The 27,217-nt window shown below is 39.9% G+C and overlaps 1 protein-coding gene across 1 annotated transcript in view; it reads right to left on the bottom strand.

Moving 5' to 3' along the window:
• Positions 1–27,217, bottom strand: part of DNAH12 (dynein axonemal heavy chain 12) — a 399,320-nt gene continuing 372,103 nt past the window's right edge. The window contains exons 63-74 of the mRNA XM_066351331.1: positions 23,028–23,178; positions 22,569–22,822; positions 22,227–22,367; positions 16,895–17,032; positions 14,144–14,377; positions 13,680–13,868; positions 9,730–9,833; positions 8,435–8,639; positions 4,543–4,680; positions 3,542–3,633; positions 1,592–1,659; positions 1–388 (exon numbers count right to left, since the gene is read on the bottom strand). Of these exons, the coding sequence (XP_066207428.1) occupies positions 198–388; positions 1,592–1,659; positions 3,542–3,633; positions 4,543–4,680; positions 8,435–8,639; positions 9,730–9,833; positions 13,680–13,868; positions 14,144–14,377; positions 16,895–17,032; positions 22,227–22,367; positions 22,569–22,822; positions 23,028–23,178 (1,905 nt within the window). The 3' untranslated portion in view covers positions 1–197. The remainder of the gene's footprint in view (positions 389–1,591; positions 1,660–3,541; positions 3,634–4,542; positions 4,681–8,434; positions 8,640–9,729; positions 9,834–13,679; positions 13,869–14,143; positions 14,378–16,894; positions 17,033–22,226; positions 22,368–22,568; positions 22,823–23,027; positions 23,179–27,217) is intronic.

The raw sequence follows: 27,217 nt of genomic DNA on the forward strand, positions 1-27,217 counted from the left end.
GATTGTGATCTCAAGAGTCTATCTAGAAGGCTGTATTCAAACCGAGAGTGATCTATCCGGAGGAGAGCAGTGCAAAGACCTTTCACAAAGACCATTGAAGAATGATAACAGGGTGCTTAGTTTTATTACATGTCTATATTTTGAAGTATGTAAAGACAATTGTTTTTTCTTCAGATGTTTTCTTAAATTTGTTCAATTTAGTCATCCAACTGACAAAGCAAAGCAACCCCACGCTTGATCCAGTGTTGAATGGGTTGGTCCGTCTTTAACAACATTGCAATGACATAGTTAGTAGAATGTCCTGTAGTGGAAAGAGTTCCTTTACGTTCACTTGTCTTGTAGAGGGGACAAACATAGGCATCCGACTTCACAACTTGAGACTTTTTAGCTTGAAAAAAAAACAAAAGAAATATATTTCATTTGATAAAGGGAAAACAGTGGTACTAAAACAACAACTATCTTGCAATAAAATGGCAAGTACTAAATCTAAGATTATGATTATGCTATTTCAATATTTGAAAGTTGGTGTTGTTTTTTAAAGTTTTTATAGCAATTAGAGTTGTAAAATAAGGAAGTGACTTTATGTGGTTCATGATTCTAGGTCTAGAGGACAGAAATTGATTTTAAGGTGCTGGTCACTTAGCAGGTAAAAAACACTCAAGAGAACTTGGGAGAGAAGGAATAAAGGAAAGAGAGGGTAAGGAAGAGGCAGAAATACAGCACAGGTAGTGGGGGAAGTGCAGAGAGAGAAACAGCTGCTCAGAGCTCTGATAAAAGGAACCCATCAATTCGAAATTGAAGTTATTTGTTTACAGCAGGTTGTCACTAAGAAAGACACCCATTCTTACCTACTCACAGAAAGAACCCATATACAATCATTGAAAATCCAGGTATGAGATATTAGGAGTCCTTCTAAACTAAGGTCACATTTCTCATAGTTATAATTGAACTGCATTAATAATGAAAATACTTGATGATTGGGTAGTGATTATGGGTAAATATAAGTGTTTTCATTTTTAGTTATTTGAGAGTTAAAAATTAGAGAACAAAGAGAAAATAAAAGAATTAATCTCATTTGTTCAGAACTGTGGGGAAATGATGAGAGCAGGAGGAGGGAAGGAGCAAGTTACTTTCCCTAGATGGCAAAAGTGACCTCTACCACATGTGGCTTGTGGTGTCTGTTCCTTCGGGCACCTGACTGGCTCCTTGGTCTATGAGTTTTTTACAGCCAGAAAACTAGTTGCTAGCTGGGGACTGTGTCAAGCCTATTTGAGTCTCTGTGAGATGTGCAAAGAAAGGCACTTGAAAATTAAAATATTGATGGGAAGCACTAGACTAAAAAATAGAAACATAGGGAAAGGGCAAAGAAAATGTTATATCAACATGGGATAAGAGCAAAAAGGCAGAATGATATTCCTAAAGGCAACATAAAAAAGGGGAATAATATATTTCCAGTGTAAACATTGTCACTATTTATTGTAAGTGGACAGATTCTAATAGGTTTGACCAGAGATGTACTGGAGGAGCAGTTAAAAATATCTATGATTATCCTCCTTAAGAATCTAAGAAATTTTATTAGAAGTATATTTACTTGGTTTTATCCATATTATGGGCATCAAGTCAAACAGAAGTTTGGGGTATTGTTCAGCAAGTAATCCACTGTGAAGAGAAATTGAGAGACATTAGACATAAGACAAATTTTGCTTCTTTAAAACTGCTACTTAGCTCATTGTTTTTAATTTTATTTATTAATTTTTTTAAATTTTTTAATTTTTTGAGAGAGAGAGGCAGGGAGAGAGAGAGAAAGACAGGAACATTGATTGAATGTTTCTGTATGTGCTCTGACCAGGGATCGAACTGGCAACCTCTGGACTTAGGAATGATGTTCTAACCAACCAAGCTATTTGGCCAGGGCTTAGATCATAGCTTTTAATACAAAAGAGAAACAGAGATATGCAGAAAAAGAAATGTAGAAGTAAAAGAAAAGAAAAATAAAGAAATAACAAAAAAAGCAAACCCAAAAAGAGGCAATGAAGAATTGCGAGACACAAAAAAATTATGGAAAAGGTACAGTGGACAAATACCAATTCCTGCCTTTTTTTTTTTTTTCTTAGTGAGAGAAGGGGAGACAGAGACAGACTCCCGCATGCGCCCTGACCAGGATCCACCTGGCAAGCCCACTAGGGGGCAATGCTCTGCCCATCTGCTGCCCTTGTTCTTTTGCAACTGGAGCCATTTTCTAGTGCCTGAGGCAGAGGCCATGGAGCAATCCTTAGCACCCGAGGCCAACTCGCTCCAATTGAGCCATGGCTGCAAGAGGGAAAGAGAGAGAGAGAGGAGAGAGGGGGAGGGGTGGAGAAGCAGATTGGCGCTTCTCTTGTGTGCCTTGGCCAGGAAATGAACCCAGGACATCCACATGCTGGGCCAATGCTGTACCACTGAGCACACTGGCCAGGGCCCCAATTCCAACCATTTTTAAAGTACTGTCCATGAGACAGACACAAGGCTATCACATTCGACCCTCACAAATATCTTGTCCCCATTCCTATCCTTATTTCACAGATAAATAGTGGAGGCTCAGAGAGGTTGAATACTTTTCTCAGAGTAACAGCTCATAAATGCCAGTATCAGGATTCAAACAAAGATCTGCACATCTAGAAAATGTGATTTCACTTCCTTATGCTACATTCTTTTGACAGTTTTTTCCCAAGTAACAATTTTATTCTAGTCTACAGCACAATTCTTTTACATACATTTTAGTAGTTTTGACCATTTCCCCTGCTATGCTACACTGTTTGCTTATTTGCTTATTTGTTTGAAAGGAGGGGAGAAAGGAAGAAAAAGATGAATACATGTATAAAGAAAAGTTAAGAGAAATTTCATCACCCAGTAGAGTGATGAAAAAGAAAAATGAAATGATCAAATGAACTATGCACATCCGAGTCTTCTCATAGCCCTGTCTTAGAATGATCTCTGTAGAACCACCTTATTGCTCCTTCTGAAGAGATTTTCCCTGCCTTGGCCTTTAACCCTCCCTTAAGAGCAAAGTCTAAACCTGACTCTGGAAATGAGGATTATGCTTTTTAATGGAATGGTAAAGAGTGGCAAGGGAAGTGTTTTCGCCCTTCCTTTCTTACACCTATGTATTTTAAACAGGGAAAGCATCGCTCAATTACCTAAGCTGGAAATACAGTATTTATTTTAAATATTTATTTACTATGTCTTAAAAATAGAGGAAAAAGTTTTCCATTCACCAGTAGAAATGGGAACTTTACTATAACTATTCTAAAACAGAAGAAGCAGGAGAATGATGTCCATTAACTCTTCTATTAGTAAGACCACTGAAATATTAACTAAAAATTGTTCAGGACATAAAAATACTCATCACTTGCCCCATCCTGAGTAATGATTTATGGCAAGAATTCTGATACTATTTTATTACTTGACATATTCCCTAGAAGAGGCCTTTTGGTCCGGGGGTTAGGGAGTGGGGAACAATAGGTAGCAGCCAGCTTCTCTGACCCAAGATTCAGCTACAGACCTTGTTCTGTCCCAGCGTGCTCCATCGAGATATAATCCATGGATGTAAACGCCATCATCTGGTGCCATCTCAGATGTATCAGAAGGAATAACCTGAAGGTAGAGACATGTTGGTAATGATCTCCTCTCCAGACAACTTTAGTCTCATAAAGAAATCATTAGCTAAATCTTTAGAACATATTCAGGGAAACTCAAATATATCATAGCTTCCTAAACTATAAATTTTTCAATGAAACGTAAATGTAACAACATATAATACAGTTCTTTTTGAAACAATTCATTAGGTTTACTGGACCTCATATTAATTTTTGCTAAAATAGAGAAGCAGCATTGGATTATTTTTTTAGAGAATCTTTATGAGTGTATTTGAGCCAAAACTGACATAGGACGGGGAACAAGATCTCCAGTGCTCCTGGACTATTTGAATTGAATATTGAGATATATAAAAATTCTGTTATAGAGATAGCAAGACAAATATAATTTCTTCAAAAAATTCAATAAAAATAAGGCAAACTGGCCCTGGCCAGTTGGCTCAGTGGTAGAGCGTCGGCCTGGCGTGCGAGACTCCCAGGTTCAATTCCCAGCCAGAGCACACAGGAGAAGTGCCCATCTGCTTCTCCACCCCTCCCCCTCTCCTCCTCTCTGTCTCTCTCTTCCCCTCCCGCAGCCAAGGCTCCATTGGAGCAAAGTTGGCCTGGGCGCTGAGGATGGCTCTGTGGCCTCTGCCTCAGGCGCTAGAATGGCTCTGGTTGCAGCAGAGTGATGCCCTGGATGGGCAGAGCATCACCCCCTGGTGGGCGTGCCAGGTGGATCCTGGTCAAGCACATGCGGGAGTCTGTCTGACTGCCTCCTCCCCATTTCCAGCTTCAGAAAAATACAAAAAAAAAAAGGCAAACTGTATATAACGACCTAGAAAAATATGAATTCTGAATATTCTACTTCCTTAAATTCATGACTTTGATGTAATGAATCACTGTGGAGTTTTAAGTAGAGTTACAGTACCTCAAATTCATATCCTAGTAAATCAATAGGGATGGTATATTTTCTGGCATAATTTTGCATAGCTCCAGTTAAAAAGGCTTGGGTGAAAAAGAAGCCGGAGAGCCAAAATACACAAGGTTTTCCTGAATTATACCAGTCCTACAGAGGAAAAACAAGATGCTTTATGTTCATTTTTTTCAAGTTACACAACTGTCACTGATATGTAATTCCTGATTCTGGTTTTCGTGTGTGTTGCCTACAGTTTTGCATCACAGGACCCTCTTCCTTGACACCAAACACACGACCTATCTTGGTTGGCCCTTCTAAACTCTTCTTAGAAAATGCTAACTCATTTTAACATTAACCTGAATAAAACAAAGTTTAAAAAATTCAAGTTTTCTTCAAAAAGCCAAATATAAATTATTTAGGGATTTATTATATTAATCCCACTCAAAAACAGTCATCTTCAGAAATATTATCCATTGTCTAAGTATAGGCCTCATGTGTTGATTCCAGTTCCTTAAGCTTCTTAAACTCCCTGTCTCCATGCCCGCTGCCCATTCCAGTTAGATAGTCATGGTCTTCTTTCCGTGCCTCTTCCTGCCGCTGTCTCTCTGCTCAATAACAATGCTGCCAGTGTATACCTCAGCATGCGTGGTTTGGATCAGGGTTAGCATTCTGCATGATTCTTCAGTGATCTACTATTACCCCACCAACTTAAAGTCTAAACACACCCTAGTCTAAACACCTTAATCTCCTGTTCAAGATACTTCACAATCTGGGCCCAAGTTGTTTTTCTAGCCCAATCCTTTTTAATTTCTCTTCAAGCATCTTACATTCTAACCAGAATGCACCAATTGTAGGTCCCTTTTCTGAACTGGGTGGATATCTGTTTTTTTCTGCTTATTTCAAAGTGAAACTACTCTTTTGTCCCTCTGGGGGATGAACCTGACTACATCCTCAATCCAAGCACTTCTGGTGGTGGTTTTACACATCCTGAGGTGGGCCTGTGATTCACATGTAGCCAATCATACCTTCAATCAATGAACATGTGACCCAATCAAAGCCAGTGGTGCTGAGACTCCTGCTGGGATTTTTAGGGAAAAGACTCACTCTCGCCTGACCAAGCAGTGGTGCAGTGGATAAAGTGTTGGACTGGGACACAGAATACCCAGGTTCAAAACCCTGAGGTCGCAGGCTTGAGCATGGGCTCATCTGGCTTGAGCGCAGGCTCATTAGCTTGAGCATGGGATCATAGACATGACCCCATGGTCTCTGGCTTGAGCCCAAACGTTGCTGGTTTGAAGCCCAAGGTTGCTGACTTGAGCATGGGTCACTTGCTCTGCTCTCATATCAAGGCACATATGAGAAAGCAGTCAATGAACAACTAAGGTGCTGCAACGAAGAATTGATGCTTCTCATCTCTCTCCCTTCCTGCCTGTCTGTCCCTCTCTCTATCTCTATCTCTCTTGCTGAAAAAGAAAGAAAGAAGGAAGGAAGGAAAGAAGGAAGGAAGGAAGGAAGGAAGGAAGGAAGGAAGGAAGGAAGGAAGGAAGGCAGGCAGGGAGGGAGGAAGGGAGGAAGGGGAAGGGAAGGGAAGAAGGAAGGAAGGGGAAGGGAAGGGAAGAAGGAAGGAAGGGAGGGAGGGAGGGAGGAGGGAGGGAGGGAGGGAGGGAGTGAGGGAGGAAAGAAGAAAGAAAGAAAGAGAAAGAAAGAAAGAAAGAAAGAAAGAAAGAAGACTCACTCTCAATTCTTTGAAGTTGTGTGGATGTGAAACTAGAGTTACTGTTGCTATCTTGCTACCATCCAGACAAGAACCTAACTGAGAACAGAGTTAACCCACCGAGACTGGAGCCAGCCAAGAGATGAAGAGCAAAAAACCAAGATCAGGTAACCATGTTTGTACCCCTGCTGCCTGGAGCTACTTTACCACCTGGATTTTTCAGTTACACAAAAGAATAGACTTTGTTTTTGTTTACATCAAAATTTTTACAACAGAATCCACCCTTCCATCCTAAATTATGTAGTGCCACAGCTATCTCTCTTCCCTTTTTTTTTTTTTTTTTTTTTTGCAGTGTCTAAAACCATTCATCCTTTAGGGCCAGTTCAAATGCTGCTTCACACAATAAGCAAACACTGCTTTCCTGAGATAAAAAAATCTCTCCTTTCTTTGAGTTCCCAGGGCATTTTACATGTTGGTCTTCTATGACACATCCCTTACTATACTGTGTTAGTTTTTCTTAGATACATAAGTATCTCCCTTTAGGCTATTAGTAACTTGGTAGCAACTTGGCAACGTTGTCCAACAAGGTGCTTTGGACAAAGTGCAGTCTCAATTCACATTGTTGAGTCAATAAAATGAACTTTGTCTCTGAGCAAGCAGCACACTATGGGAAGAAGCCAGCTTTGATTTCTGGGAGGCAGAGAACCAGCTGCTGCTAGAGATATTAGAACAGTACTGGCTATCAGAACAAGAAGAGGTAGAAAAAGAGATGGAGTTTGATGAGAGCACAAGCCAAGCAGAACCAGCACCATGCACAAGAAAACTGTAAGAACCCAGAAGGCAAGTGTTTAGAAAATTCCCTTGCTCACTGCATGGCTTCCTTTAGCCAATTAAGAATGGAGTATCTGGGTAGCTACTTATATGCGATCTCTGAATTAGCTACCATTTACTCAGTGCTTAGTACACACCAGGCACTGTGCTAAGAACTTTATATGTATCACCTCATTTAGTCCACAAAATTACTCAGTGAGCAAGGTATTTTCCTCCCATTTTACAGGTAAGAAAATGGGGTCCAGAAAGAATATCTTACTCAAATTAATACAGATAACTGTCAGATCTAGGACTTGGATGTATTCTGAAATTATAGCCAGTGTGTAAAAAAAGAAAAGCTTTTTTTAAAAAGAAAAGTATAGAAAACTCCAGATGACTCATTTGCTTAATTTGCTAACTCTAAGAATGATTAGGAGGCGAAGTCAAGAGTCCAGGAGAAAGATGATGGGAAAATTGTGCAGCTTTTCTAAGGGTTGGAGGACAATGGGGGAGATCCATTCAGGGGAATATTTGTGGGAAAGGATAGTAAAGGTGCTCAGTAAGAGTGAGACATTTTTTACTCATTCAAATGGAGTGATTTCAAGGGGAAAGCCAAGTTTCAGAAAGTAGAGAGTTTGATGTGCACTTATATTAACAACAACTTGAATCTGTCTGGAGACTGTCCCAGCTGGCACCATGCGGCACCCCTCTAGAGAGGACCAAGCTAAAAACTTGTCAGGCTCTTCAGGAACAAAGTAGTATACAGAAATGCAAGCAGTTCAGATAAAAGTTCCGGGAAAGTTGGGAGATAAACTGGAGAATGATAAAAAAAAAAAAAGTAAAATTATGGCAAGGGGCTCCAGTCAACCCAGTGATCCCTTGCTCAGGCCAGTGGTGACCTTTGGGCTCAAGCCAGTGACCATGGGTTCATTTCAGTGATTCCATGCTCAAGGCAGTGATCCCACGCTCAACCTGGTGAGCCTGTGCTCAAGCCAGATGAGCCAGTGCTCAACCCAGTAACCTTGGGGTTTCGAACCTGGGATCTCAGTGTCCCAGGTGGACACTCTATCCACTGTGCCAACACCAGTCAGGTGACAATGGCCAGTGACAATTTGTGATCAGTATTAAAATCATAAGACCATATTTGAACCACAAACACAGGATCTTCAGAAGTATTGATATAAATGTCACATATTACTTGGGTTTGAGTAAAGCAAAATTTTAACTTTCTACTCACTACTTTGAAATATGTACAATTTCCAATATTCTAAAATTTTAGTTAGAATATCATGAAACTATGAATCACATTGCATTAAACTCAGAGACCTCAAGTGACCATAACCAATTTCTAATGTCTCCCCATTAAATATAATCTTTTACCTGTAAAAAGTTCAACCGGGCTAGAAAGTCAGTGATGTAACTTCCTAGAGGCTTAAGACTTGGGTATGATCGTTTGGCCCATATTTCTGGAACTTTTCCAACAAGCAAACTGCCAGAGAGTGCTTCCAATGCAGAATCCATTACAACCACGCCCTTAATAGCTTTGTCAAGGTCCCATAGGGTGTTATGTATAGTTTTAATTAAACTGTAAGAAATGAAATTATGTCATCAACATATATACAAAATAAATATCAACATGGAATCTTTTCAGAAGAAGGAGGAATCTCATTCACAGCCTTATGAGGGTGTTTCCCAGAGTATGGGAATTTTAGGTTATACTTAAATGAACATTTTTCATTTTAATAATAAATATTTTTAAATATTGTAAATAACAGAGCTAGCTTTCTGGATCTTATTGCTTAGGCTCAGGCGAATTTAGCAGAGAATGATTTATGAAAAAATATTATGTTAGAGGTGACTTTCAAATGTGGAAAAAGTTATAAATGTGTTGTACAATGGCCAAAAATTGGGAAATACTGCATCAAAGCATACAGTGTATATTCATTTATGTGCTTTCAAATACTTTGCTTCCCACTTAGGTCCAAACTGCTAAGAACATCATAAATATACTTGATGTGAGAGTTTTAGGCTAGAAGCCTAAGTAACTAAGAGATCACATGTTATTATATATATGTTTTTATGAAATATAGAATTCATTAAGGTATCATATGTTTGAATATGTTTTATTTTAAAACAAATCTAGAAACCCAAATAAACTTGGAAACACTTTAGAAAATTCACGACTAAAACAGTCTCCATTCTTTAAGCCAGTATTGAATTGTAGCAAATTCAATTAAAAAAATTCAAAGCAAATAATTTGTTTGCTATTATGGAGAACCTAATCAACCTAGAGTGTTCTTAGGAGGAAAAGGGGGGAGGTGGTGTATATAGGCCAAGGGGAAGAAAAGTGTCAAAAGATGTGACTACACATAGGCCCAATTAATGCTTGTTTCATCTTTAGTTTCTGGAGAAAATAGCAACGAATTGATGAGAAATTCTGAATAATGAATATTTTAAACCAGATCTCTTTTTCATCATAATTTTTACATTATAAATGATATCCTCACTTCTGGGGCAGAAGGCTACACAATTACATTATAAATTGCAAAAAGGGAAATTCTAAAGAAATGGCAGGTTTTGATAATTTTTTCTTAAAGTTTTAAGTCAATACTAATGCATTTTTTTATTAACTTTGGTTGGTCACCTTCTGAATCACTGGGGATATAGATTCTTACTTGTTAAATCTTTCCATTTCTTGCACTAACACAGTATTCATGCTTTCTTCATAACTCACAGGATACTTCCTTAGAGCTGTTTCAATGTCAAAATCATTTGGTAGCTAAGAGAATAGATTTTTAAGGTCACATATTACTTTCAAAATATTCAGTAGTTTCATTCAGCTATAATATCACTAATAGCTAACACTGCACAGTTACTATGTGCTAGGCCTGTGCTAACTGCTTTCCATACATGATCTCATTTAAATCTTTACCATTCCCTCTTAGGTGGCCATTATTATCTCCATTTACAAATAAGCACATTTAAGTCTAGAGAAGATAAGTAACTGCCCACAGGTACACAGCCAAAAAGCGATGTTTAAATCCATGTCTCTAACTCTAAGGCCTGTGCTGCAGGATATAGTACTTTGCACAAGATTTACATTTCTGAAAAGTTGTATAATTTTCTTTTCTAAATTGAACCATTTTGTATTGATAAAACTGATTTCAAATTGGTATATTGATTTCCAATCAATTAGCAACTGGCTTCAAATAGCTTAGCTTATGGCACAATCAAATACTTCCTGTGTTAGTGTAGCAGCGTTCCAGGGCCTCGGGAGAGAGAAAGCCATCGGGCGTTTGATATCTATGGGGCAACTCAGGGATGCCTGGGAGTAAAGAGGGCACTTTGGGACTGATGATCCCAAAGCCACAAGACATTGGACTTCACACTCCTTAAGGGATAAAGAAAGTTTCCCAATCAGGAAGTCCCAAACTAAAAAAGTTAAGCTGCCCAGAGTGTCCCTAGGTGATGGTTCCTGAGTGGTGTAAAATAATTCTTCTAAGTCACACTAGGTGCTGTCACTCAAGAACACTATGGCTTAGTACAACCCCTCTACCTCAAATAAGTGCCTGATTCCACTGCCAGGTAACTTCCTGTTAGGGATCTTGCAAAAGCCACCATTCTGCAAGGGTGAGAACCTTTCCCCACAGAGATAAACCACAAAAATGGTCAGGGGTCAAGGGGGAGAGGGGCAAACAACAGAAGCAGCATTCCAGGGGTGGGGGTGGGAGGAGGCTAGTTTGCTCTCACTCAGGGGTCACAGGCATTGCTGCTCCCCTCTTTTTTCCAGTGGCGCAGCAGGTATATGGTGAATACGCTCTTAAGGAGTGGTGTCAGGCAAGGCTACCAACGGTGAGAGTTGAGAAGTGGTGCTGTCCATCGATTTTCAAGGCAGATAGACCATGGGTCAGAGTGCCTGACCCTGAAATACAGGGATAATTACAGTATTTGCCCTGGAGGGGAATTGTGAAGATTTGTGCTTGGGACCACAATCTTTTAAAGTTGCATTAGTACTTCTTTATTGAATTTAAAAGAGAAAAGAAGTTGAGAATAGAGAGTACCATTTCTTTTTACCTAGTAGGACTAAATACATTGGGTTGTATTATGAAAACAAAAATAAGCTCTAGCAGCTAATTTAGAGCTAATCTTACCTCCTTGTGCCTCCTCACTACCTAAGGTATAGCTTACAAATATTCACTCTCTGATCCAGTAAGTTCAGACCGTATCCCTAATTTTTATTTATTTATTTATTTATTTATTTTTATTTTATTTTTTTTTAACAGAGACAGAGAGGGAGTCAGAGAGAGGGATAGATAGGGACAGACAGACAGGAACGAAGAGAGATGAGAAGCATCAATCATTAGTTTTTCGTTGCGACACCTTAGTTGTTCATTGATTGATTTCTCATATGTGCCTTGACCGCAGGCCTTCAGCAGACAGAGTAACCCCTTGCTCGAGCCAGCGACCTTGGGTTCAAGCTGGTGAGCTTTGCTCAAACCAGATGAGCCTGCACTCAAGCTGGCGACCCCCTCTATCCACTGCGCCACCGCCTGGTCAGGCATATCCCTCATTTTTAAAATGTAGGACCATTATCTTTGCTTAGAAATGATAATAAATCAGCCTGATCAGGCGGTGGCACAGTGGATAGAGCATCAGACTGGGATGCAGAGGACCCAAGTTCGAGACCTTGAGGTTGCCAGCTTGAGCACGGGCTCATCTGGTTTGAGCAAAGCTCACCAGCTTGGACCCAAGGTCACTGGCTTGAGCAAGGGGTCGCTGGCTCAACTGCAGCCACCCCCCCCCCCCGCCCCCGCCTGGTCAAGGCACATAAGAGAAAGCAATCAATGAACAACTAAGGAGTCGCAACGAAGAATTGATGCTTCTCATCTCTCTCCCTTCCTGTCTGTCTGTCTCTGTCTGTCCCTCTCTCTGTCTCTCTCTGTCTCTGTCACACACATACACAAAAAGAAATGATAAATTATATATGTTCATTAGCTCATCCACAATTATCATTACTAGAACATACCAGGTACCAGACATTATGCAAATTACTTATTTAACAATTGATAGACAATTTATTTAAAAGGTTGATTTAAGCATCTGCAATGGTGACTTAAACCTTGACCCCTGGCTCAGCACTGATAGAAGTAATCTGTTGAACAATCTCAGGACTGTGCAAGTCAATGAGTTGCTTGTGGATTCTCATCTGAAACTAATTCCAGGTCTTAGAACACTCACCACAGAGAGGTTTGTTTATGGTGTGGAGGGTGGTTTTTGTGGGGATGGTGGTAGTGTGGTGGTGGTGGTGACATAGGGAGTTTCTCTTATAATGATTCTCAGAGTCTCGGTAGGCATCTGACCTGATCCTTTTATTGTGAGGTTCTTTTCGTTTGTGTCTCTGATCAAGTCAGCAAACACCTTCTCCAAAAGACCTTATGCTGTGGCTGGTTAGAGTAATTCTAATTCTGTCACTTGCCACCTCTGGTGTTTTTCGGGTATCTTTTTTGTTGTTGTTTTGTTTTTTAGTTAAAAATTGTTTTTCTTTAATTTATTGATTTTAGAGAGAGAGTAAAGGAGGGAGATGGATTTGTTATTTTACTTATTTATGCATTCATTGGTTGATTCTTTACTTTTATTATTGATTTTAGTGAGAGAAGAAAGGAGGGAGGGAGGGAGGGAGAGAGAGAGAGAGAGAGAGGAATATTTTTTTTTTCATTTTTCCAAAGCTAGAAACAGGGAGGCAGTCAGACTCCCGCATGTGCCCAACCGGGATCCACCCGGCATGCCCACCAGGGGGCGATGCTCTGCCCATCCGGGGGCGTCTCTCTGTCGCAACCAGAGCCACTCTAGCACCTGGGGCAGAGGCCAAGGAGCCATCCCCAGCGCCCGGGCCATCCTTTTGCTCCAATGGAGCTTCGGCTGCGGGAGGGGAAGAGAGAGACAGAGAGGAAGGAGAGGGGGAGGGGTGGAGAAGCAGATGGGTGCTTCTCCTGTGTGCCCTGGCCGGGAATCGAACCCGGGACCTCCGCACGCCAGGCCGACGCTCTACCACTGAGCCAACCAGCCAGGGCCGAGAGAGGAATATTGATCTGTTTCTGTATGTGTCCTGACTAGGAATCAAACCAGCAACCTCTATGCTTTGGGGCGATGTTCTAACTAACTGAGTTATCCACTCAGGGCTTCATTGGTTGATTCTTGTATTGCTCCTGACCAGGGATTGAACCACACCTGGTGTATCAGGATGATGCTCCAACCAACTGAGCTATTCAGCCAGAGCTTTCTGGTACCTTTTAAAAAGCTATGGCTGTGGTCAGGCTTCCTGACTGACTTGTTTCTCAGTGAGAGAGCAAACAGTGGCGAGTCAGGAGCGGGCGTGGTGTGGACGGGATGGAACTCCCCTGCAGTTGTAGCTGTGTCTTCCTCAGAGAGCTATGCAAAGTACTTTGAATTCATATCTCTTTATATTCACAGGAACCTTATCACCACTCTACAGATTTGGAAACTAATACTCAGAAAGGTAAAATATCTCACTTAAGGTCATAATGCTACTAAATGAAGTTTTCAGATTACCATTTCAGTACCATTTTAATTTCTATTATAAGCAACATTTTAAGCTAAACATTACCTTTGTGAGAATATCTTTGGTAATTTCAAGTAGAATCTGGTCAGTACTTCCTGAGGATCCTGTCTGTATGGAGCCTCCTTGGGTGAGGAGCAAGGACTCAAAGAGGACTTTTGTTTGGTGAAGATCTTTGGAAATATCAACATTTTCATGTAATCCAAATATCTCAGGGTTTTGAGTAAATGGAAGATTCTACCAGAATAGATAAAGCAAGCATCACATTTTCACTGGATACATTAATTCATATGGTAGACATGTGCAAACCAAAAAAGGGTTAAAAATCAACTAAACAAATAAAGAAATTAAACTTTTCTAGTTTTCAATTATTACTAGAAACAAAAGATACTGAAAATTGATTGAAACCATAATACTTATCTAACCCTATATTTTACCAGGGAATATTTCACTATTTGCTTTTCAGAAAAATCACACTTAAATCTAACCATCTTTTCAGTGATATCAGTTACCTTAATGAAGTCAATGTAATCATTATAGGAGCCTTTGGGAGGCGCAAAGTAGTTTCCACTGGGAGAAAACTTATAATGAGGGTTTTCAATTATGTGTGGATTATAAAAGTCAGCCAGCATGGTTAAGAGGAGACGTCTGTCCCAATCATCTGTCACTCTTCCTCCATAGTTACATTCCCCGGTCAGGTAAGAGATAGCTTCAAATGGAATTATGTCATATTCATTTATAAATAACTGAAACAAATGAAACATAAATTGAGAAAAACAAAGTCACTACATTCCCATTTTAAGATGGCATAAAATCTATCTATCTATCTATCTATCTATCTATCTATCTATCAACCAATCATCGATCTATTATATAGACAAAAGTGGGGTCAAAGAATTATCATCACGGGTTATCTTTGGGGAACTTTAGGAGGCCCCATGTCATAAAGGACCTTAATACAGAGAAAAAAGCAGAAAAATATTAATATTCTCTGTGTGTCTAGTTGGGAAAATTCACCTCCTATCTCTGGTTTTCTTAAAAATAGGCATAACCCTAGCCAGATAGCTTCGTTGGTTAATCGTCCCAAAGTACAGAGTTTGCCGGTTCAGTCCCTAGTCAGGACACGTACAGGAACAGATCGATGTTCCTGTTTCTCTCTCTCTTCCTTACTCTTCTGCTAAAATCAATAAATGAAAAAAATTTAAAAATAGGGATAATAACAGTCTCACAGGGTTTCTGCAAGAATTAGTATAATATGCCTACTTCAAAGTCTGAGTAGAGATTTACTATGTTGACCATCTGCATCTCTCACATAGTGAGTCCCAAACTCCCTCACAGCTAAAACCTAGGCAAGCCCATGACCTGGGCTTGGCTCCTCAGATACTTGGCTCCTCATCCTAGATTGAACTGGGGTTTGTTAAACAAAGAAGTAAGAACATCAGAGAGTCTTTCTGATGACATCAGAGTACCTGTCGGAGACCAGAGTATGTATGGCCGGTATGTGAACTGAAATGTCTAATATTCAAAAAGGGCAGAGGAGCTGCTCCTACCAGATATGGTGTGATTCTGGATACTACTCTGGGTGCTCTGGTTCTCCAGCCATCTCGGTGATTCTATGACCTATCCAATATTCTCCAATAAATTCCTTTTCTACTTAAAGTGGACAGCCTGTTTCTGTTCACTGATAGAACTAAACTATTGATTTGATTGAGAGGAAGGGAGGAGAGGAGGAGAGGGTAGTGAGGACCTATATAAAGCCAACAGTAAGGAGGACACTGCAAAAAGAAAAAAACCAGGGTCTTCCAGAGCCTGTCCTTGCTCTGCATTTTTTAAAAAATGTGAGATAAATTTTATTATAGTTTAATCCAGTTTGAATCAGGTTTTCCATAATTTGTAGCAGAAAAAAAAATCCAGATGGAGATAGTGCTTCACAAATCATAGCATTTTTTTTAAGGGAGACAGAGAGAGAGACAGAGAGAGGGACAGACAGGCAGGAAGGGAGAGAGATGAGAAGCATTGATTCTTCATTTTGGCTCCTTAGTTGTTCATTGATTGCTTTCTCCTATGTGCCTTGACCGGGGGGCTACAGCAGAGCGAGTGACCCCTTGCTCAAGCCAGAGACCTTGGGCTCAAGCCAGTGACCATGGGGTTGCAACCGCAGGGTCATGTCTATGATCCCACACTCAAGCCGGTGACCCCATGCTCAAGCTGGTGAACCTGTGCTCAAGCCGGATAAGCCCATGCTCAAGCTGGTGACTTCGGGGTTTCAAACCTGGGTTCTCTGCATCCCAGTCCAATGCTCTATCCACTATGCCACCACCTGGTCAGGCTCATAAATCATAGTTATTACTACTATCTACACATTATAACTTAAATACTTAAATGCTATCCTATAGGCTCACTGCCATATGCTTTAGATTACAAGTGCAGAAGAGTACAGGTATTGATCGACTTACGACCTATGCAACTTGCGACCATTCGACTTTACAACCACAATCGCTAGCCACGACTGCTCAGCGTCTGGCAGTGCAAGCGTTGCCCAGCTGGACATATGACAGTGTGGACAGCTTCCGGCAGCACTGCCATCTCCGCGTGCACCATTTCAACTGTTATCCCAGACTCGGTACAGCAATTTGTGTTTTGTGTCTTGGATATTTTTCATCAAACCCCTCCCAAGATGTCTACCAAGAGGAAATTGTCTTTGTCTATGCCTCAGCCTGCCAAGAAGGAAAGAAAGGCCATCGATCTCGACACAAAAATGAAGGTAATTAAGCAGTACGAAGGAGGAAAGAAAGTGAATGTGATCACATGTGATATGAAGTTATCACACTTGACTGTGTCGACGATTTTGAAAGATAAAGAATTCGTGAAGCTATGAAAGGTTCTGCACCCATGTGATCAACAGTTATAACAAAGCAACGATCAGTACGATCAGTACTGTACGTACAGCCTACTCAACTTATGACCAAATCGTGTTACGACTGGTCTGTCGGAACCAATCGTAGTCATAAGTTGAGCACTAGCTGTAATTATTATGATATGAATAAACACCAATAAATCATTTCTCATTTTGTGACTTTCCATTTGGAGGTCATTTTTGAAACCACTGTTTATTTACTCTGTCCATGGCATCTTCATATGTGTGACACGTATGTCACATGGGCTTCTCACAAGTGGTGCTGGGAGAATTCAATAAGTTATTCTAAGCAAAGGGTTTGATACACAGTTATCCTTTATTAGTGTTAGTTCCTTTCTAATTTTACCTGTAGTTGTTGAATACTGATGCGTAAATCTGATTCATTAAATCCATAAGGAATATTCCAACCAAGAGGACCAAATTTCTTTCTCTCTTGTACAAGGGCATGAAAAAAACACACTCCAAACAGCAACTTCTCCCATGCCTTTAACATAAAATTATACAATAAAAAATATTCTGATCAGATTTCCACCAGTTAAATGAGGGGAATCAATGCTCTTTTTCACTGTCAGATCCTGTAATCTAAAATTTCTACTTAAAAAAGACATGCTATCTAAAATAATGTTTACTATAAAAAGTATTAATTTTATGACTTAAAACCCCCAAAGCTATACAAACTGTAATAATACTAAACTTTATTAAAATGTAATAATTCTACCATTTACCAAAGTATTGGCTAATAATACTTTGGTATTTGTTCACAGATATTTATAACTTCAATAGTTAAATGCTAATCTATAGACTCACTGCCATATGCTCTAGATTACGAGTGCAGAAGAATCATTAATTATTATGATATGAATAAATACCACTATATAGTTTTTGCTTTTGTGACTTTCCTTTCAGAGATCATTTTTGAAACCACTGTTAATTTACTCTGTCCATAGCATATTCACAACTGTGTCACTAAGCTTGAGTCAGTGCTGTGGGGGACGGCTTCCAACCGTTTAAAGTCCCACCAAGTAAATTTCAAGTATGCTACACAGCATATATTTTAAGTTAGACCGTCTCAAACATAGCTCCAAATGCAGTAAAAATCCATCCAGCTATTTTCATGTGATGCAGAAGTTGTTTCTACAATATTAAAATGACAGTGCACCATGGATTAACTGAATAGCTGTATTCTTGAAATATTGCACATAAATCACAGCATATTTTACATATTCCTGGACAAATGCTGTGAGTGATATATTTAATAGGGGAAAACCTTTTGTCAATGAGAGCAATAAACTAATTTAGTTATATTTTCTACATATTTTCCCATAATGGGTTTCTTAAGGAGGTGATGATTTCTCTACATTTTTGGCCTGTGCTTGTGAGCCAAGAAGGACCCTGTGGTATCAGAGAACTCTTAGGAACAGAATACAGAAAGATGCACACTTAGGATGAGATGCTGTCAGCCTAAGATAAGTCTGAATGCACAAAGGAATGCTTTCTACAGCTGTGGCTGGAATTAGATATGGGCTGAAGAGATGTGATAAAGAACATCAGAGGAATTTGCCATAGTCTTGTTATCTACATTCTATTTTTTTTTAAAAAGCCAATCTATATATGCTAAAAACACTCTTAAATATTTAAAAATATATATTTGAAAAAAAGGTCTTTTTTGAAGGCAGCATTTCCGAACCTCCCATATGTTTTTTTACCAACTGAATTCTGAATTACATTCTCCAAGGTATATTTTGTGACTAACGCAAGGGGGCAGCAGGATGATGTCATCATCTATCTAAAGATGATATCATCAACACAGGAAACCAAAAGGCATACTCCTTTTGGTTTTTTCTATGGTGTGGTGCTGGTTTGTGTTGACTCATACAAATTCCTTAGCAAGGCATATAAAAATTTTCAGTCTTGTCCCTATATTCCTTTCTACTGTGACTTCCTACCAATCAAGCCAAAATGAGCTTCCTGTTGCCCTTTCAACAGTTTTGTCATAATTTTGTGCCTTTAGGCATACTTCTTGTGCCTACTTTAAATGTCACTTCCTCCAAGAAGCTTTCTTCAGCCTCCAAGAAGAGTTAATCACAAAAATGTGGGAAGAGACGGAGTGACCTGGATATCAAATCCTACCTCTAACACTTGTGAGCTATATGACTTTGATACTTTATTTACCCGAGTTTTCTTATTTAAAAAATAAGGCTGTGATAATAATACCTATATTACAGCGTTATAAGGCTTGTTTATTTAAACTACCTGGAACCTGCTGGTGTTCAATAAATGCTTGTTCCCTTTCTTCCTTTCTTTATTTGTCCTCCTGTAGTTCATGATATATGGCATTGGTCTCCAACCTAGTTAACATTTGAATTTCCTTTGTTACCTGTTTATTTACACTTGCTCTTGAGCTACACTTTGGACTTAGTGAATCAGAATCTCTAGGAGTGAGCCTCACCTGTGGTGGCACAGTGGATAAAGCGTTGACCTGGAATGCTGAGGGTGCTGGTTCCAAACCTTGAGCTTGCCTGGTCAAGGCACACAAGGGAATTGGTGCTTCCTGTTCCTCCCCCCCTTCTCTCTCTCTCTCTCTCTTTCTCTTTCTCTCATCTCACTAAAATAAAAAATTAAGAGAACATACAGAATCTACAGGAGTGGCCACTGACATCTGTAACTTTAACAAGTCCCCAGATTTATGGGGATTATGGTTAAGCTTGTCTTGCATATATTTCCCTTGATTAGAATGTGAGCTCCATGAAATCAGAGATTTTTCTGTTATGTATTTCATATGTTTATATGTTTATCATCATATTATCAGTTCCTAGAAGAGTGCCTTACACCTAATAAGTGTTCAATAAATACTTATGGGATGGATAGATGGATGGAAATATAGAAATGGATCCCTGCCCTTAAGGGAAACCAGCTGAATGTAGGAAATATATATAAACTGACAAATAACTAATATACTATCATTGCTAGATAATTCAGATGCCTGAGATGTCAATTTATCTATGACTATAAATATCACATTTACTTTTTTTTTTTTTTTAATTTATTTTTCTGAAGCTGGAAATGAGGAGAGACAGTCAGACAGACTCCCGCATGCGCCTGACCGGGATCCACCCGGCACGTCCACCAGGGGGTGATGCTCTGCCCCTCCAGGGCGCCGCTCTGTTGTGACCAGAGCCACTCTAGCGCCTGGGGCAGAGGCCAAGGAGCCATCCCCAGCGCCCGGGCCATCTTTGCTCCAATGGAGCCTCGATGCGGGAGGGGAAGAGAGAGACAGAGAGGAAGGAGAGGGGGAGGGGTGGAGAAGCAGATGGGCGCTTCTCCTGTGTGCCCTGGCCGGGAATCAAACCCGGGACTTCTACATGCCAGGCCGACACTCTACCACTGAGCCAACCGGCCAGGGCAAAGATCACATTTACTTTTAATAGCCAAATGATGATAGTTCAAATTATTGCTGGCCCAATGGTCATAAATTAGCCTTACCAAAGGGCATCTCAGCTAATTCTGGGAGCCTTCAAAGGAGTTTCACATGTGCCTACAAAAAAAAAAAAGTCACTACAGAAACCCTAGGGCAGCGGTTCTCAAAGAATGATTCCAGGACCATCAATATCAGCATCACATAGGAATATGTTAAAACTGTACATTTTTAAGCCCCACCCCAGACCAATCACATTAGAAATCCTGGCTGTGGGGCACCACCAGATGGGTGGGATGCACATGGAGAACCAATATCAGAAAGCATCTATACTCTTTTTCTTCTCTTAACCTAGCATCCATTTCTTTTTACTTTAGAATGGTTGCTGGGTGTATAAAAATGACAATACACAGGCAGGGTGCTATCTCTGGATGTTGTACAAATCTCAACACTCAGGGTACCAACGCTGCTTGCTCAGTCCAGGAGTGCTGCTCCTCCAACTCAGTGCCATTCTTTATTTGGGTCACCTGAGCCCCAAAGCAGCTCTGCTTGTGTTTAGAATCTTTAAAAGTTTCCCTTCTCTGCTTCTGGGTCTCTCTCCTCTAACTGCAGGACCTCAGACCCTGGTGGGATTAGACACCACACCTTCTCCATTCTACTAATCTTTTCATAGCTAAAACCACCACGTATCCCTTTTTTTCTCCCGGAATTACAAACAAAATTCTTGCTCAGAACTAGAGCACACAGAAAGTATCAATAAACAGAAAGAGACTAGCTGGCTTCCACAGAAATAAAATCTTTATCTCCAATATCATTCTTTTTCTAGCTCAAATAGGCAAATATAATAAATAGCATGCATGTGTTGGAGGTGAGGACAGGGTACTTTCCCCTAACACTGATACTTTCTTCCATGTGGGAAAACCTCAATTAATGTAACACTCCTGAATTTTCTCCTTCCTTGTACTCCCTGCAGGAGAGGGGAGTGACCAATGTGATGGGTAAATTTGGGAAAAGTTAACTAGATATGCTTTGCTCAGCTTCTCCTTTATTTCTCTCTCTTAGAAGTGAGCTTTCTCAAGAGAAAAAATTTCTCCCTTGTTCCTCTGGGTGGATAAATCTGTTTAATTCTGGGGTAAGTAATATGAAGCCTATTTCTTCACAGACATGAGCTACATCTTCCAACCTAGTTTATATCAGTAATTAAAGTTATAAATTGGTTCCCATGTATTTATACTTTATTCCTTCCTCCCTTCCTCCCTTCCTTCTTTCCTTCCTTCCTTCCTTCCTTCCTTCCTTCCTTCCTTCCTTCCTTCCTTCCTTCCTTCCTTCCTCCCTCCCTCCCTCCCTCCCTCCCTCCCTCCCTCCCTTCCTTCCTTTTGTTCTTTCTTTTTTTCTCTCTTTCTCTTTTCTTTCTTTTTTCTTTTTTTTTAAAATCAATTGAGAGGCAGGGAGGCACAGACGGATTTAGGCATGTGCCCTGACTGAGATCCACCTGGCAAGTCCCCTATCAGCAATGCTCTGCCCTTCTGGGCAACTGAGCTATTTTTTAGTGCCTGAGGCAAGGCCATGGAACCATCCTCAGTACCTGGGGCCAACTTTTGCTTGAACCTTTTGCGCCATGGCTGCGGGAGGGGAAGAGGGAGACAGAGAGAGACAGAGAGAGGTGGGGAGGGGTGGAAAAGCAAATGGTCACTTCTCCTGTGTGCCCTGACCAGGAATCAAACCCAGGACTTCCACATGCCAGGCCAGCAGTCTACTGCTGAGCCAACTGACCAGGGCTTCCTGTTTCTTAACTAGTAAGAATTTGAGCATGGGAAAGGAGTATTATTTATTGGGACTCCTAAAGTCCCCAATACCATGTACAAAACTGTTTACATGGATACATTGAAAAGCATTATTAATATGTCAAAACATTATCACTAGAATTTAAGTTCCATGAAGGCAGATTTTTTTTTTGGGGGGGTCTATTTTATTCTTATTGTTTTATATCTAGTACCTAGGAAAGTATCTAACACACATATTTGTTGAATGGGTCTTAATCAAATATATTACTGGATTCATTTATTCAACAAATATTTACTTGACTACCTACTACTTGGGAAACAGAACACAAACAAACTATTGAGAATAAAATGAACAGATAGGTACAATTTCTGTCCTCTTAGGAAATGCTAAAGTTTAACATTATTAAATAAAGTATTTATATATTTATATATATTTATTATAAAAACATATTTTAAAAGTTCCAGAGGCTGAATGTTACCAGCTGCTTTCCGTGGCATCCATTAAAAAAATGAAGATCAGAAACTGGATCAGTGAGATATGATTGGAGAAGATTCATCCGAAGACCCGTGGGAGGTTCATTAGTCATTTTTACTCCATTCTGTAGAATTGTTACTGGGAACTAAGACAAAATAAACAGAGTATTCTTTACAATCACCAGCTTGAGTCAAATACAAACACCAGTGGATTAAAAATAGGCACAACAGAGGACTCCAGAAATGTTTTTAAAACCTCTAAGGTTAAGCATTTAAAATTTGATTAAGATATACAATGTAACAGATAATTAAATAAATGTACTGAACTCCATAGGAAATAAACATACTTTTGGAGATGGATAACTTGTGAGCCAAAGCCTAAAGGACGAGTTACAGACTTCAGTGGTAAAATCCTCACATATTTTTTCCAACATGGGCATCCAGGAGACAGCAAGGTGACAATTCTGTAGGCAAACCCAAGTTCCTTCTTCTATTGCTGCTTTAATCATTTTTGTTGCAATTGGTCCTTGTCCCTGTCCCAGTGAAATAGCTTGAAATTTATTTCCAGACATAGCTTTATCATTTGCAAATTTCAGCAGGCCTAAGAGGGCACAAAAAAAGGTTTCACTGCCTACTCTAATATGATAAAATATGCCTATATTTCTGTAATAAGTATTTAATTGGAAAATTCTAGTTATCTTTCCTTATAAAATACTGGACTTACTAACTGATTTATAGTCATATGAAAATGGACATTAAGTATAATGATTTATAATTTCTGTAAAGTTGACAGTATAAACACTCACTGGCCATGGGATCTGCTCCAGGAGATAGCACGAAAATCAAGGGAATGGTGCAATTTGAATCCAAATAACTCTTTGTCAGATCAAATGGCGGAGGCTCTACAAACTTTTTCCCTAGTTTGTCAGTTACATAATTTGTTATAGCTAGAGTTATCTGTTAAAGAGAGAAAAGATATGATCTTTAGAGTAATTTTTATTTCACATAACAACCTTGATTATTACTAAAAACTGACAAAGTAAAATATGAGTTTAATGGCCAAGAAAAGCCTGCAGAGTATCACAGACAATGTGTAATTTCCCTAATACAGAAGTCTCTATAAATTGATGGGACTAGACTGATAATCCAAAAGTAAACTGGGCAAAGAAGATGAACAGTTTACAGAAAATGAAATTAAAACTGATCTTAAACATATGATTAGGAAACATGGTCAACCTCATTCAGTAGAGCAGAGCCTACAAACTATTCTCCTTCTTTGTCTCCTTTTGGCAATAAACCCTACATTTTCCCAACCTTTTTTGCAGCAAGCAGTGGCCATGTGACTAAGTTTTGGTCAGAGGGATACAAGTAGAAATTATAAGTGGAGCTTCCAGATTATATTTTTATAAGGAAGCTGTTGGCCTTCCACACTCTTTCTCTTCATCAAGAGCCAGCTTCAGTCTTGCTGATGAGGCCCACATCCTACGGGACTTCTCCAGGACGAGAAAAGGAACTTGAATTTCTGGATGAACTCAAGAACAGAGCTGGTCTGCCAGCCCTCAAGCATTTGCTCTGGGCTGTTTAGAGAGAGACATTAATTTCTATTTTATTTAAGCTACTGTATTTTAGGTCTCTGTCACGGCAGTTTAGTGTATATCCTACTACAGCAGTGGGCCCCAAACCCCGGGCCTCGGACCGGTACTGGTCCGTGGGCCATTTGGTACCAGTCCGCAGAGAAAGAATAAATAACTTACATTATTTCTGTTTTATTTATATTTAAGTCTGAACGATGTTTTATTTTTTAAAAATGACCAGAGTCCTTCTGTTACATCCATCTAAGACTCACTCTTGATGCTTGTCTCGGTCACATGATACATTTATCCGTCCCACCCTAAAGGCCGGTCCGTGAAAATATTTTCTGACATTAAACTGGTCCGTGGCCTAAAAAAGGTTGGGGACCACTGACCTAAAGGATCATACTGACCTCTCGTAATCTGAGTACTGTAGTATACTCATAAAATACAAACTATAACTATATTTAGATACCATTTTCACTCATCGGGAACAAAGATAGCTTCCGTGTATTCACTTTTAGATTGTTTTTTTCTTCACACAGGCTGAAACCTGTTAGTTCAAAAGCCCACTAGTATACCAAACTCAACTTTTTACACATTCAGTTGTTTTAAACATAGCCCAAATAATCAGATTTTTAGCCATTTACAGTCTGCCTAAATGTGGAGCTGCACCAAACACCTACTGGTCATAGATAAGCTAAGCCCTAGATCATTAAGACCCCAAGAATCTGCTACCTTTCAGAGCTCTGATCCAGAGACTCCCAGCCCAGTGCTGCTAAGCAATACCACCTAAGCTTGCACTAGCCTCCTCTTTCTTGGGAGTTTCCTTGCCTTCCTCCCTTAGAGTAGTGAACTCCCTCTCCACCCCCACCTCCACCAGACCCCCCACTCCAGGCCTTTTTACAGACTCCCACTGTGAGAGACTTTTCCCTCCCCAATATGTGAACCTGTCAAAGCATCATTCAATGAAGTTCATGTGTGCTACTGCCACCTCATGATCATATTTTTTTCCTTGATCAGTCCCCAAATTCCTCAAACCCTCTGCATAGATTGTCGAAGATCCAAAAGTTTGGCAACATACTGTTGGGCAAAAGTATGGGTAAATAGACATTTTCACCCACTGCGATGGAAGAGTGATCTGGTATAACTTTCATGGAGGGAAATTTGGCAATACTTATAAAATTACAAATGGGCAACTGAAAAGATGACAGCGGAGTAGGCAGACACACAGACGCCCAGCTCTCACCACCAAACTGGAATACAAATCAATTTAGGAAAAATCAGCATGAAAAACCAACTCTGAACTACAAGAACAGCTCTCAAAAACCAAGGAGCAAAGAAGAAGCCACAAAAAACCTGGTAGGGAGCGCCTGAATCTCCCCTGCTTACAGGAACGGGGGGGGGGGGGTGAGGCTGAGAGCCCAGAGGGGATCTCACACAAGGGAAAAGGGCAGAAACTACTACTCACAGCTACTTGCCTGGCGACCAGAGAGCAAGGTGTGTTGAAAAGACCAGCTTATCTCCCAAGTGGAAAGGACAGGGAGAGGGACAGACTGTGAGGGGCTAGGAATGCAGGAGACGAACTAAAAAAGCTGACTCATCTGTGCTGGAGGCGGCCATAGCTGGGGGAGGGACTGAACCTTTCACAAAACAGAGCTAAATTGCTTCCTGATCAGAGATCTCCGGACATCTATCCAGCTCCAATCAGCGCAACAAGACACAGCTGAAAACAAGAAGTGGGGAGGAGGGGCAGTAACTCAGGTCTCCATGGAGATCTGAGATACACCTCCCCCTACTGAAGCTGAGAAAACATCCTGCCCCCAGAGAGATTAATTGGCTAAAGAGGCCTTCAGAGTCTCAGGTTACACCCACCGCATTCCTGGATACAGTTTCAAGGAAGCCCCCTGCTGAGATCAGTAAAAAGACTATCACCTGTTAAGAAAACAAACAAATCAAGACTTCAAAGCTGCCCAATCTGAAAGTGGATTACAGATAACAGCTGATACCAACCCAAGACGACCTAGAAATAACTGAAAACTGGAGGCAGACAACACCAAGCCTAGACTCAACCAACTTTACAAATAAAAACCCCCAAAACAGACAATGAGAAGACAAAGAAGTGCAATCCAAATGAAACCACAAGAGACACCTTCAAAAGATGAACTGAGTGATACGGAAATAATCAAACTTCCAGATGCGGAGTTCAAAATAATGATTGTAAGGATGCTTAGGGATCTTAGAACAACAATGGATGGTCATTATGAACACCTAAATAAAGAAATAGCAAGTATAAAAAAGAATCAGTCGGAGATGACAAATACAATATCAGAAATAAAGACCACAATGGAAAAAAATAAAAACAGGATAGATAGAGCTGAGGATCGAATCAGCAAGTTGGAGGACAACTGGAATGAAGGCATGAAAGTAGAGAAGAAAAGAGAAAAGAGACTCAAAAAGTCAGAGGAAACCCTTAGAGAGCTCTGTGACAACTTGAAGAGAAATAACATCCGCATCATAGAGGTTCCCGAAGGAAAAGAAAAAGAACAAGGGATAGAGACTTTGTTCAATCATATCATAGCTGAAAACTTCCCTAAATTAATGCAAGAGAAACTCTCACAAGTCCAAGAAGCACAGAGGACTCCATTAAAGAGAAACCCAAAGAAACCTACACCAAGACACATCATAATTAAAATACCAAAGCTAAGTGATAAAGAGAAAATATTAAAAGCTGCAAGAGAAAAAAAAGCTATCACCTACAAATGAGCCCCCATAAGGATGACATCCAACTTCTCAACAGAAACACTTGAGGCCAGAAGGGAATGGCAAGAAATATTCAAAGTAATTCAGAACAAGAACCTACAACCAACACTACTTTACCCAGCAAGGCTATCGTTTAAAATCGAAGGAGAAATAAAAAGCTTCCCAGACAAAAAACAACTCAAGGAATTCATTACAACCAAACCAATGCTGCAGGAAATGTTAAGGGGCCTGTTGTAAACAGATCAAAGTGGGAAAAGAATATAGCAAAAAAGGAATACACCTTTAAAGAAGAAAATGGCAATAAACAACTTCATATCAATAATAACCTTAAACGTAAATGGATTAAATGATCCAATCAAAAGACATAGGGTAGCTGCGTGGATAAGAAAACAGGACCCATACATATGCTGTCTACAAGAGACACACCTTAGAACAAAAGATACACATAGATTGAAGGTAAAAGGATGGAAAAAAACATTTCATGCAAATGGAAATGAAAAAAAAGCTGGGGTAGCAATACTTATATCAGACAAATTGGACTTTAAAACAAAGGATATAATAAGAGATAAAGAAGGCCACTACATAATGATAAAGGGAGTAATCCAACAGGAAGATATATATAACTATTATAAATATCTATGCACCTAATATAGGAGCACCCA

This window comes from Saccopteryx leptura, chromosome 10 (assembly GCF_036850995.1).
Source record: "Saccopteryx leptura isolate mSacLep1 chromosome 10, mSacLep1_pri_phased_curated, whole genome shotgun sequence".
In the NCBI taxonomy this organism is placed as follows: Eukaryota; Metazoa; Chordata; class Mammalia; order Chiroptera; family Emballonuridae; genus Saccopteryx; species Saccopteryx leptura.